Source organism: Helicoverpa armigera, chromosome 14 (assembly GCF_030705265.1).
Source record: "Helicoverpa armigera isolate CAAS_96S chromosome 14, ASM3070526v1, whole genome shotgun sequence".
NCBI classification, from domain to species: Eukaryota; Metazoa; Arthropoda; class Insecta; order Lepidoptera; family Noctuidae; genus Helicoverpa; species Helicoverpa armigera.
Window position 1 is genome coordinate 10,354,296 of NC_087133.1, and position 14,049 is coordinate 10,368,344.

General features: G+C 39.1%; 2 protein-coding genes across 2 annotated transcripts; one reads left to right on the plus strand and one right to left on the minus strand.

The window, feature by feature from the left end:
* Window positions 1-180: 180 nt before the first annotated feature.
* On the minus strand, window positions 181-11,727 carry LOC110375338 (TELO2-interacting protein 1 homolog). Its single transcript, XM_064037701.1, is given in 18 exon segments — window positions 181-432; window positions 770-998; window positions 1,328-1,682; window positions 1,876-2,188; window positions 2,531-2,626; window positions 2,990-3,132; window positions 3,466-3,699; window positions 4,366-4,536; window positions 6,540-6,743; window positions 7,123-7,354; window positions 7,357-7,547; window positions 8,307-8,515; window positions 8,813-8,981; window positions 9,277-9,418; window positions 9,905-10,094; window positions 10,619-10,793; window positions 11,017-11,159; window positions 11,322-11,727. Coding segments are annotated over 18 exon segments (3,603 nt in total). The 5' UTR covers window positions 11,513-11,727; the 3' UTR covers window positions 181-216.
* A 258-nt stretch (window positions 11,728-11,985) lies between these two features.
* Window positions 11,986-14,009, plus strand: LOC110375312 (uncharacterized). The gene has a single exon (XM_021333381.3). It carries the CDS (start codon window positions 12,138-12,140, stop codon window positions 13,212-13,214), a length of 1,077 nt encoding a protein of 358 aa, XP_021189056.2. The 5' UTR covers window positions 11,986-12,137; the 3' UTR covers window positions 13,215-14,009.
* The last annotated feature ends 40 nt before the right edge of the window (window positions 14,010-14,049 follow it).

Below are 14,049 nucleotides of genomic sequence, written 5' to 3' on the forward strand. Positions count from 1 at the left end.
TGTAACATGTAAGTGTAACATCATCATCAGCCTATCGCAGTCCACTGGTGGACATAGGCCTCTCCAAGTGCACGTCACTGAGATCGATTTCGGCTTAGTTCCGCGTGGAACAGCTAATCTAGAGAAAGTAAATGTAGAAGATGCCTGGATCTTATCTTATTATTAAAATGAAATCACAAATTAAGATAATTAAAAAAGTGATTTATTATTACATTATTACGATACCATATTATTAGCATTGAATATTAAATTAATATTACGTTGGTAATCCTTATTGGTAGCTACGTAGGGTGTGCCGACAACAGGCTCTAAATGTACGGAGTTGGCGGGGGGCTGGAGTACTTCCTCGTTGTCGCACATCCCTCGCAGATGGTACCATGCCGCACCGTAGTCATACTGCAAGATGATTTTGAAGAATTCTACTGCTGCTGCCTGGAAAAAAAGGTTGTATAAAGCAAGTTTTTATGTAAGGGCTGTTGGTATCTTGCTAGAAAAAATGAGTGCTAATGCGGATTATTTCAAGTGTTCCAGTAGTACATTATATGAGCATGTATTTTTTCTGTATCCCTTAACGCAACTTACAAACCAACTTTTTTACTCACAAAACCTCACCTGCAAAGTCTTAGGCTCTTCGACAGGGCTCTTCCAGGGCTTCGTCTTCGAGCATGAGGTCAGTAGCCAGCCTGGGCAGGGCGGCTAACGCGCTGACTTGCAGGCTGAAGGGAGCATTCCGACATACAAACCTACGTTTTACTGGAAAATTCCTCACCTGCAAAGCCTTAGGCTGTCTCTTCGACAAGTACGGCTGTACACAGTTCATGACATCTTCTAAGCCCTCGTCTTCCAGCATGAGGTCAGTAGCCAGCCTGGGCAGGGCGGTTAACGCGCTGATCTGCAGAGTGAAGGCGGGAGAGCTGCGATAAGCGGAGCCCACGTCCTTGAGGTAGCTGTCGTGGGATGAGTTCTGGAGGAAGCTGTAGATGTGGGGGAGGGCGTCTCTGTGGAAGAATTGGAAGTTAGTTTGCAATTTTAGGTGATAAAATTATGACGCATTTTACTTTCGTAGCAGATTTCTTCGTTTTATGCAACAGTTATGTGACAAAAATATAACTTTAAAATCTGTTTAAATATTATGCTGAAATAATCAATACCAAATCTGCATTGTAAATGTGACAATAGAATAGAGTAAAACGAGCACATTGAAAACACTGATATAATTCATAACAGGTACTCGACACAAGTTATCTATCTGGTAAGTTTTATTTTTTTTATGAGTCACAAAAGATCACATACTAAATGTAACTAATAATAACAAACCAACACTTACTTGATAGCCCGACTCCTAATAAAATCCTTCGCCAAATCAGCCATAGTGACTAACAGATCAAACGCATGTCTCATGACAGGCGCATCAGGGCCGTCGCGACCGTTGCTCCCGGGTCGCGGGCCCCTGGGCCCCCGGCGCGGGCTCCCGGGCCCCAGGCGGGACGCCAGCGGGCCCCAGGTGCGGTGCACGAGGGGTAGCAGCTCGTCGGGCTGGTGACGTAGCGCGGGCAGGCCCCGGTTAAGGACTTGAAGTGCGAGGATGCAATTGTCGCGTTGTGTTGAGCTCACGTAGTTCAGACAGCGTTTGAGAATAGCTACTATTACGGCCACGTATTGCGGCGGTGGAGGTTTTTCTTCTGTAAATGTACGGAAGAAAATATAAGTATTGTTTTTGCATAGAAAATAATGCCATTATATATTTCATTTCAGACAATATGTGTCACTTTATGAAAAATATACACTCATTACTATTTTAAAATGAAAAGACTTATTTGTTTGTTGTAGCCAATATTAAAATTATTATTTTAGATAAACAATGCACAATCTCACCTGTAACAGTATCATCATAATCCAACAAATCTTCTTCCTTCTTCTTCACATCTTCTCTATACATCTCCTCTACACTCTTCCCGCTCTCTTTCTCAAACTCCTGCTGACTCAACAATCTCTCTGCCGTCTCTTTGCTCTCTACGAATACTGTGACATCAGACATAATGTCTATGTGTGTGTTTGTGGTGAAAGTCTTTGGCGGGGCGTCGGTAATGTTGTACCACTTGCGGATACACTCGACGAACGTTAGGAATACTTGTAAGTATGCGTAGAGATCTTTCTCGTAGTATTTATCACAACTTTGGACTAGAACCTGAAAGAGAAAACAGGGAATTTGTACATTGTTAGTGGTTCACTATCGTTTGAGAACCTGGGGATATCTCGTAACATTATTTAGGTGTTTCAACGTTGCCTCGAAATAAACCTAGTAACAATAAGTTACTGATTTGACAGGCTATTCAATTATATCCTGATGAATACCCCAAGGAGTTTAAATTAAAAAAAAAAAAAAAAAACAAAGAAACTTTAATACAAGACATGGGCGAAAAACATCACGGTCATCATAGGTTTTCTGTATTTTTTAAGCTGAACCATATTTCCAGTAGTCATATGGCGTCAGAAAATCACGGTAAGGTAAGGTTAAGTATTAACTTACATCTTGAACGATCCCATAGAGATAGTTGAGTATCGAGGCGTCACTGTACTCCATCACCACCGCCAGGATCTGCAGCGCTGACTGGCAGTTCCACGCCTGCAATATTACATAGTACTTTTATACATGTTATACATAGACTGATAGTTACAACATAAAATATTATAAGCCAAAATCCCCTCTCGCGTATGACTTTCTGTCGGCGATAGACTAAAACCATTGCACAACTTTTCAGTCAATTTTTACCAATAGACAGAACAGTTCATGAGGAAGGTTTAGGGTGTACATAATACGTACTGATGTCTACATACATATTTATTTATATAAATAAACGAACGTACTTACTAGTTTTGTGAAATCAGAGTGTTTTCAAAATCCTATTTTAATACATATTTTGCCAATGTTTCTGCATATTTGTGTCTATATTTCATTTTGATGTCTATGAAATTATTAGGTAATTACCTTCTTGAGTCTGACTGTGACTTGGTTGGTGAAGTAGTCGGCGTTACACTTGATGAGGTCGGCGACACTGCTGTGTCCGCCCGCCTGCGCTATGCAGTGTATAGTCTTGAGCCCAGCTAAACGCAGCATCTCGTATTTACTGCCTGTATATACAAGATAAAAAATATTAAGATTTGTTAAAGTTGGACTACATAGGGACAAGTGGATGGGAAGTTTAAAACTTGCAGTAAGTAAATTAAGTAGACTTAAGAAAGTTTTTTCTTCTTTGTTTTTAATCACTTTTTTTCAATTTAAAAATCGATAATTTCTTCACAAAGTCATACACAACACTACGCGTCAAGGGAGTTTATCGTTGTTTATCATTAAATGACCAATTTTTATTCAAATATATTAAACATTATTTACAGATATTACCTAATCATGTCTATCAACATTTCCCATTACAATTACCCCCATTTTCCTTCAACAAAACTCACCAATTCTCTCCAACACTAAACACAGCGTCTTCAACAAGAACGGCTGGAACTTGTCCTTCAGCCTGTTGGCGATGACGCCGACGCCCTCAGTGAGCAGACACGACAGCAGCATGTTGCGGTGCGCGTCCGCCGGCGTCGCGCACACGTGCAGGCCGCGCCACGCGGGGGGAGTGGGACGGGGGACGCGGTAGCTTATGTCTGTGTAGCGAGTTTCTGTTGCTCCTTCGTATAGATCTGTGGGAAAAATCATCATCATCATCCTCTTGCCACATAGCTTTTAGGTTACCGGTACCACTTTAGAACTTCCTCTTATATACTCTGTGGAAGAAAGTGACTAACTTATACTGCAATCGATGAGGAGTTATTTGCGCCACTTCTTCTTCCCAGTAATGCACATAGGGAGTGGTAAAGGGGGAGCATTTTTGAGGCATGTCTCATGTAATTTGGACGTTCGGAAAGTGCTGTTTTTTAGGCTACTTTTACTAAACGCTTTTGGAGTTTTTTATATAGCTGAAGGTTTGTTTTGTACATAGCGGTATATACTACACTAGTAGCCATACGTGTGTAGTGTGTACTGCTATGTATGCCTTAAGCCAGTAGACACTAACCTGGCACACTGTCCTTCTCCCAAGCCCTGGGGTTGTACACGGTGACGTCGAGCGTCTCGTCATCGGTCAGCACTGGCTCGGTACTGACCACCTCTAGTGGCAAGTACCACACGTCAGTCATACACTAGTAGCCAGTAGACACTAACCTGGCACACTGTCCTTCTCCCAAGCCCTGGGGTTGTACACGGTGACGTCGAGCGTCTCGTCATCGGTTAGCACAGGCTCGGTACTGATCACCTCTAGTGGCAAGTACCACACGTCAGTCATACACTAGTAGCCAGTAGACACTAACCTGGCACACTGTCCTTCTCCCAAGCCCTGGGGTTGTACACGGTGACGTCGAGCGTCTCGTCATCGGTTAGCACAGGCTCGGTACTAACCACCTCTAGTGGCAAGTACCACACATCCTCTTCGATATACACGTTTAGGAGACGCTTCACGAAATCTTCTGATGTGTATTGTGCTATAAAATAATATAGAAAATTATGTGGTTATTTATTTGAAATAACTTTTAATTAGTTTTTAAGTTTGTTCATTGCCGTTTTTGCTAGTCATAAGAAAAATAAAGCGATGAAAGGGGGCATTTTGCGGGAATTGTCCAATGTAAATGATGTGAAAAAGGGGGATGGGAGATTTTTAAGGGCAAAGAACGCTATGTAGGGATTTCTGGCAACACAATAAGTTTTACGGGAAAAAGTTAAATGGCAAAGTTTTAGGCAATAATAAAAATTAGATCCTTTATTTACTACTAACTACTTTTTGCAAAAAACAATTTAATATTTTTTGGCACAAAAAGCTTTTCTAAACACCTTGAAGATAAAATTATAAACATTTTAATTCATATTGTTTCTTTTGGGTAATAACGGCAAAACAAAATTTTCATTAAAAAATCGGTAAAAAACTTTTAAGTCAAACGGTTTTATCTTATGTGCACTGAAAACTAGAAAATAAAAAAATAGTTACTTACCTGTCAACCTACGTAGGTGGTCTTGGTCATATTAGACTAAAATAAAAACGTGGGGCCCATTAACTGTTGCTGTAGTACTTTCTTCTAGAGGTATAATAGGTGTAGATTGCATCGACTTACTATAATCGTAACTGGAGATTTTGACAATCAATAATCAGCCGTAGCGGCTTCACCAGCGAACGCCGAGCTCATGATCTACCAAAGTATAAAGATATGCTTTGCCATAGGTAGGATTTCAGAGGGGCCCCACGTTTTTATTTTAGTCTAATATGACCAAGACCACCTACGTAGGTTGACAGGTAAGTAACTATTTTTTTTATTTTCTAGTTTTCAGTGCACATAAGATAAAACCGTTTGACTTAAAAGTTTTTTACCGATTTTTTATTTTCTAGTTTTTAGTGCACATAAGATAAAACCGTTTGACTTAAAAGTTTTTTACCGATTTTTTATTTTCTAGTTTTTAGTATTTAATGAAAATGCCTACCGAATATTCCTCATTGTATCTAATTCATTTAGTGCATCATTATTACACGGTCTCTTACCTGATAATTTATTACAATCTAATTTAAAAAAAAGTCATTTTTTTTAACGACACCAAAAATCATCAAGTGACCCCTCCCTGGGTCAGCAGCGGTAAGGGAGTGCCAGACTCTTACTGACTAAAAATAGTTATGTTTCGTCGTAGGCCTTTTATGTACCAGGGCCACGGTAACTCTTTCGAACAATCCCGCAGCCCAGGCAGGCCTGGCGCCCTGTTGGGCCCTGCTGGGTTGCTGACAGTATTCTACTTGTGTAGCCCTTTCATTTGATACCCATATTGAGGGGGTTGTGGAAAAATATGTAATCCGCCATTTTGTGCCAGCGGCCATATTAGATTTACAATGTTATTGATATTACTATATTGTATTGTCATCGGAATAAAAGGTGTATACAAAATTTCAGATTAATCGCTTGACAGGAAGAGGGTGTTTGAATTACTAAATTGGACCCAAGAATAAAACAAACGGGATGAGCTAAATAAAACCGTTTAAAATTGTTATCAGCCATTTGGTAGCGGCGGCCATCTTAGATTTCAATTTTGCATAGTAAATTGTATTCTACTTGTTGAGACCTTTCATTTGATACCCATGTTGATGGGATTGATAAAACCTAAGTTATCCGCCATTTAGTAGAGGCCGCCATCTTGGATTTGAATTTTATATAGTACATTGTATTCTACTGGTTGAGCACTTTCATTTGATACCCACATTGACGGGATTGATAAAACCTACGTTATCCGCCATTTTGTACCGGCGGCCATCTTGGATTTGCAATGTTATTGATATTACTATATTGTATTGTCATCGGAAATAAAGGTGTGTACCAAATTTCAGATCAATCTGACTACAGGAAGGCACTGAAATTTCAATTTCTAAATTTGACCCAAGAATGAATAAATAATAAATAAAACAAACGGGGTGAGCTAAATAAAACCGTTTAAAAAATAGAAGAATCCTCACCAACAGCCATCCAATTACACACGTATACAATCTCACAGCTGTGATCATTCTCAAACAGTTCCAACAGCTTATCTAGCAGCAGCATACAGCAGTCAGACTCGCCCAGCTGTCTCAACACCTCGTGCATGCGCCGCTCGCACTCCCAGCTGTCCAGGTGCCGCGGCTTGCACCACGGCGAGTCCGTCGGCGGCGGTGACGTCACGTCTGGGAAGGCGTCAACGGGGTGATTGTCGGTCGCCAGCAAGCGTGCTCAGTGCAGTGAGTATGGGTAAATATTAAAACATATAGGTCGTGGCGAAGGGTGGGCGTTTTGGGGGATTTCTTTGGAAAAGTTTGAGGTTGAAAAAGTGTTGTTTAGCAGTTTGAATAAATGATTTTGAGTTTGATGCTCTAATGCGTGGGGAGACAGAAGTCCAGCCTTGCAGTGGACGTTTTGAGGCAGTGACGACGACGTAGAAGTGCGGCACAGCCGGTACCGGTCTTGTCGAGTGGATGATTAGTCGAACTTGTGTTCTAGTTGTTGTCGCCCCGTGCCGCGCAGCACCCAGATGTAGCCCTGCAGCAGGCTCAGCGACGTATATACCTGTGGCAGCGTGCAGCGAGAGCGCGGAGAGCGCGGGCTGCAGCGCGACGCACTGCGCGAGCGCGACGCACAGCGCCTGCACCCAGATGTAGCCCTGCAGCAGGCTCAGCGACGTATATACCTGTGGCAGCGTGCAGCGAGAGCGCGGAGAGCGCGGGCTGCAGCGCGACGCACTGCGCGAGCGCGACGCACAGCGCCTGCACCCAGATGTAGCCCTGCAGCAGGCTCAGCGACGTATATACCTGTGGCAGCGTGCAGCGAGAGCGCGGAGAGCGCGGGCTGCAGCGCGACGCACTGCGCGAGCGCGACGCACAGCGCCTGCACGCTGTCGCGCGCCCCCAGCAGCGACGCCAGCCGCCCCGTGCCGCGCAGCACCCAGATGTAGCCCTGCACGAGGCTCAGTGACGCCGCCTTGCGCTCCGTGTCTGTGCAAACACGTAAGACGTCAAAATTTTCACCCATCTCCAAATTAGACTGTCAATCAAAGGATTGATCCCAGTGCCCCCTTAAAACTATTTTCATCCCCCCATCTCGAAAAGAGCGACTTTACCATGTTATATCTGAGTGCAAAAACGGTTTTTATCGTATCTAGAACAACGAGGTATATTGAACTTAAAACATCTTGTGGATTGTTCATGTCTGTGTTCCGAAATTAAATATCAATATACTGGCCAGTGTTCGTGACGCGTCCCGAGCATTGGCTTCGGAACAGCCATGTCATCAACCCTTTTGAATTCAGAATAATCTGGCTGGGAACCTTCTTGTATTCGTAAGTATTTTTTTATTTATTAATTTACGTAGCGCGTGCCACTTCATTTTTTTTGTGATTTTTAAGACTTTAACAAGTTTGCCAGGATATATGTAATGGAATCTGAGGTAACTAATTATCTTACATATTTTAAAGCCGTTTAACTTTTCCCCACATTATGACTGTTAAAAAATAAATATTCGCGAGTGCACAAATAACAAAATATTTTTAAAAGTTAAAGGCTGTAAGAGAACCCAATTTTGGGTTAAGCTCGCTGTTGTACATAACTGTCTGTATCCCGTATGTATTTACTGTTTAGTGTGCAATAAAGAATAAATAAATAAAGAAAGTTTCATTTAGCGCTGTGGTCTAAAACTCAAAAAAAAAAACATTTGTAACGTCTACTTAGACTTCAAAAATTCCCAAAATTACTTACCAATATTATTCATAACCCTAGGCAGACTGTTAATGGTAGCGAAGAAGCTTTCACAGAGCGAGTCCAAGGTCTTCATCTTGGCGTCTTCCGTGGCGTGTTCGAAGTAAGTGTTAATGGCGCTGCTGCAGTACTCTGATACTTCCGCGTAGTCGTCTCTCGCTAGTAGGATGAGGGAGTCCAGGGCTAGGGGCACTGAGGTTATCAGTGCGCTAGAGGGGGTTGATTAAAAGAGATTAACGTACTTGAAATGTTGGTAAATAAATCGGACATTCGCAAAGTTGGGGAGCATTTAAACTAACTTTAAAAATATAAAATTTACTTTAAAATGTCTTGAACGCCAGCATTGAAAGAAAAATAATTAATTTTATTTATTTTAACCACTTGTTAATTGGTAAAACCTGTCGAAAAGATCAACGAAGAAAGTTATTTACCAAGTTTTGACGCTAACCATAATTGCAATTAATTGCAAGAAAAAACCTCTAAAGATATAAAAAATACATACTTACATATTACATTCAAACAGCAGTCTAGAACAGTAAATAGCGAGTTCTTGTCTCACTTTAAAGTGTTCATGTGTTCGCAAGGAGACAACACTTTTGGTGATCAAGAGTAACTTCTCACCAGCAATCTTAAACCATTGCGGACTACGGACCGGCAGGGTTTTAGGATCAATATCTGAAAGAGGAAATATAGGATAATACTACATGAAAAATTGGGAAAATAAAAAAATATTAGAAAAAAATTATGAAAAATTTTGAAAATAAAAATAATTTTCAATTGGAGACGACACGACTTGTGTGAAATTTTAAGTTAGAACTTTCAGCATATTTTGGGGCCAAAAATCATGTCAACACATTCCAATTTGATTGACAAACAAAAAATGTCAGAAAATAAAATGAACCAATAAATAACACCCAATTCAAGTTTTCAGTTGACTTTACTAATTATATTCTCTAAAATTAGTAATTACCCTTACTGCTTACTTCTTTCTCTTTGTTTTCTTTCTGTTTGTACATGTTTGCAAAGTCTTCCACGGTGACATCAGCAGTGGGGCTCATGAACTTATTGTTCATAGCCAGACATAATATGCGATGCATCGCGTTTATTGCTGTCTACAATAAAAACATCACTATTTGTTTAGTTAAGTTGTTGTGGTGGCCTAGTGGGTAAAGGACCAACCTCTCGAGTATGAGGTACGTACTTTCTAATTATATCTTAGACACCAGCTTATAGCTTATAGCTGATAAAAAGGTGAAGGAAATCATCTTGAGGAAACCTGTACTATTAAGTCTGAAATCACCAACCCGCATTGAGCAAGCGTGGTGATTAATGCTCAATCCTAGTCTGTGTGAGAGGAGCAGGTCTGTGCCCAGCAGTGGGACGATAAAAATGCTGTAACAATTTGTTTAGTTATTAGGAAGAGAAGTGACCTCAAAATATTAAAAACACATCATGGGGACTTTCCACTGGCCATACCACCAATAACAGTGAAATTAATTTACCTATTCCTTACTGCAACCAATGCACTAATCATTAAACACTTCAACAAAAGAACTACAAACCAAATGAGACCTTATTACTCAGACTTTAAAGCTCACCACTACTAGCACATGTCCTGGGTTGTTCTTGCAGGTAGCTACGTCTTGTAACGCTCCTAACACACCGGGTAGGATCAGAGAGAGCATGTCTACGACCTGCTTCTCTCGTACCGGGTCTACGATGCGGTACTCTGTGGTCATAGTTGGATGTGTCGCTGTATGGGCCATTACGCTGTTTATGGCGGATAACCTGGAAAAAATAAGGGAGTGGAGTCACTTGAAATATGGTTCTGTGAAATAAAATTGAGATTTTGAACAGTGTCGACATTTTAATATTAAAATTCTAGTTTTTCGCGAGGAATTCTAATTGGCTCTCTTTCCTCTATGACTTCTTAATTTTGTTAAGTTTTGATATAGCTTTAAGTCTTTCATTAGCATTATAAAAATAGCTGGAAAGAACTAGACTGACACTGCCTAAGACAAAAAATATGGAAAAAGATGGAGGAGGCTTTCTACCCATACAATAATTAATCATTACACGAGCCCAAAAATATCAAAATATAAAGATTGTATGGATTGTATTGGATAAGACCCAACCCCAGATAATGGGAACAGGGACGGAAGAAGAGATAGATTGTATGGAAAAGCAAAGCTAAAATAAATAAACATAAAATAATTTTTCACAGTGCACTAAATAAATAAAAAAAGTAGGTACAGTAAACAGCAGCTAAGTGGTACTACATCTGGCCACTATTAATGGTACGGTGTGCCTACCTGAGAGCTCTAAGTTTCTCCAGCTTGGCTATATGCACACACACATAGACAGCCTTACCCAGCAATGGCACTTGAGTCTTCAGCATCGTCTCTCTGTGCTTCAGTTCAACATTCAGCTGTAGAACTGTGAGACAGTTCATCACACTCAGTTTTAGCTCTTCTGGAACTTCTGCAACTGAAATATGACCACATTTTTAAGGTTTTCGAACTCAAAGCGTTAAAGGAGAACTTGTAGATAAGACTTTGGTTTTATATTAATTTTATGTTATGCTTACCTTTTAATGTAAATTAAATCAATATATTTGTATTTTGTGACTCAAAATAATATCCCTAAAATCAAGGTAATAAATTTCTAAGTTTTAGATAAAAGTATTAAAACTATTTGAAGGATTACTTACTCATTCCAGGCTTTGTGTGGTCGAACACAATTTGCAGCAGACCTATTTCAATCTTCATGGACATCTCGAAGCTGTTGATGGCCACCCTTTCCAGCACGCTCCTCATGCAATCTAGTACCTTTGTCTGGATTTCATAATTCCGCCTACAAACAGTTACAACACTATTTATTTCCAAAATTTTGTGTAGGACTGGATATTTTTTGAGCAATTTTAAGGAATCTTATCTCATACATACTAATTACTTTAAGGTTGAAATACTTTATAGAAAAATACAAAACATAAATAAATATAGCTATAGGTCTTACTCTCCCTCTCGACCCTTCATGTGTGTGATGAGTGGGAACAGCAAGTACTGCTGCAACTCCTGAATCACTTCCTTCTTTAATTCAGCGATGCGTTCCAAGAAGGCTTCGATACTCTCCTCCGTCGGGCCCACCATGAGCACATCGCACACGGGCTTAATGCGCGAAAACGCATCTTTTAAATCAGCATTCATCTTGTTTGCATCATATGCTAAAACCTATAGATAACCGGCAAATACTATCTAATAAATTAAAATAAAGGTACCACAATATTAAGCGGCTTTATTATTCACAAATTAAATGAGAATTCACATGTATTTCATTTATAAATGTCAAAATATTCACACACAAAACAAACCAACTGTCTGACATGACTCGCCTTTTTGATTGATTGCAAAATATAAAGATATATAATAATATTCGACTAAACTTATTGGAAACCAAATCGATTTGATTCGTATTGGAATTTTCATCGAGTTATTGAATCGTTTTATTTAAGAAATCTACGTTTTCTTCTGATTATTTTATAGAATTCAGAAGTAGCCGATAAATTCTCGGTATAGTCTTGCTAAAGCAACAAACGAACTTCAACTTACAAACAAAATGCAAGTTTTGGTATGTAAAATTTTTGATTTGTTTCAATATGTTTCTGAACGAAGCAAAACCTGTCGCAATTTCAAAAGAGGAATATTGTCAAAGTCAGGTGTTAATTGATTTCTGTCAAATTGAATGCAAAAACGAGAATGAGATTAAATAATTAAATTACCTTAGATTTAATAATGTTTTTATGATCTTGTAAAGTGTGAAATAGAATTCAAAATGTTCACCTTGGTGGGGCAGCGGGTCTTACATAAGTGCCTCAAGATTTTGAGGTTAACTGTTGCAGATTTCAGCAACTTGCCCGACATTAAAAAATTGAATGCGGTTAGGACTGTCGAAAAGATAATAGATAACAACACAAGCATCTTCATTGAAAGTCCTATTCATGTAAAGATCCAGCCGATCGATGTGAACGACTTAAAGGCTCACAACAAACTGACCATGACACTGTACAGCCAAGGCAAACAGACCAGTGACTTCCAAGTGAAACAGACGTCCAAGCGCCTGGAGCTGCTCAACAAGAACACTACGTCCGACAGGAACGACGTCTGCGTCATCCAGGTTCCTTATAACTTGAAGGTGCAAGTGACGACAACTGATTATGCTTCAGTTCACCTAGCCAAGCTAGAGGGCGAAGAGTTTGTAGTTAAAACGCAGAAAGGAGCAGTGAATGTTTCCGATCTTAAAGCCCAGAACATAGTTGTAGAGAGCATTGAAGGGGAAGTCAAATCTGAGGGGAGATTACAAGCCAGCAGCATAGATCTGAAAACTGGCCTGAATTCTGGAATCACGTGTAACAATATTATGTCTAATGGCTTTAATGTTACAACACATGCTGGGTCAATAGTTGTAAAGTCTTGTTACAGTGACAGATCTCATTTTACCACATTAATGGGCAACCTGAGACTAGACAGTCTGCATAGATCAGTACTGATTGATGTTATTCAGAAAGGCAACCTACATATCACAGGTTTCTCAGGGAACTTGCAGGCTTCTCTCAAAAGTGGAGAAGTATACATGCATGCTTCCCAGTTTACAGACAAGAGCAGTATTTTCATACACGAGAAGGGCAAAGTTGAGCTGCTAATACCGGATATACTAAAGAATTTGCCTGCTACTAATTTAATAGCAGAAAAAATATTTGTTGATGAGAAGATATTGAAGTTAGGCAGATTTATGGATGATTCATATCCAAAGAGGTTCCGCTTTGAGAAGGAACCACACCACGAGTTGCATGTAGTTTGTAAGAATGGCTCAATTGAGTTGAAGGAAACAGACTTACCATTTTTTCAGTAGTGTACTTATCTATTTGATATAAACATGTACATTAGGTTATATCGGAGTTTATACTGTGTATCTTCATGCAAGTGCTTGTTAATTTTTTTAATGAAGTAAACTTTATTCATTATATTAAATGTATTTTTAACATTGTGATGTTTTGATCATTTTCGTGATATCATATATTTAAGTAGTAATCACATAGACATGAACTTTGATTCCTTAACATTTTAATATTATGTTTATGTAGGATTTTCACTTAGTGTACATGCTTATTGTTGTGTATTTAGATTTCTAATTAGAAATTGCAATGTTTAGTTAAATATGTACTGTTATCATTGTTGTGTCTTCCATGAACCATATATTATGAGTAGGTAACTAATTAGAATGCATCATTAATTGTCACTCATGTTGATCATAAGTGTTTCTATCATTATAAATCGTAATAAAAACTGTAATGTATTACCATATCTTTCTCTAGATAGGTATAAGATACTACTGCCAAAGTAACATTTTGTGTAAAGCAATTTGCATTTTGTAGAAAATGTATTAACATTTCGATTCATGCATTTAATTAAGCATTTGACTTTAATTAAAATTACATTGCATTCAGATCATTAATGTTAAAAATATTTTTGTAGTTCCTCAATAAGACATTAATTATTGTATTTGCTTTATGTCTCAATATTGCTAGTCCTTTTTCATTTACTTATTACACTTTGTTTAGGACTTCAACATATAAGTAGTTATTCAACATTGTTATTTATTCTGGTAGTGAATTGTTGAGAAGATCATTAAAATTATTATATCTGTTATAGTATTTATTATTTGAAATTATCCTTTCACACTTGAA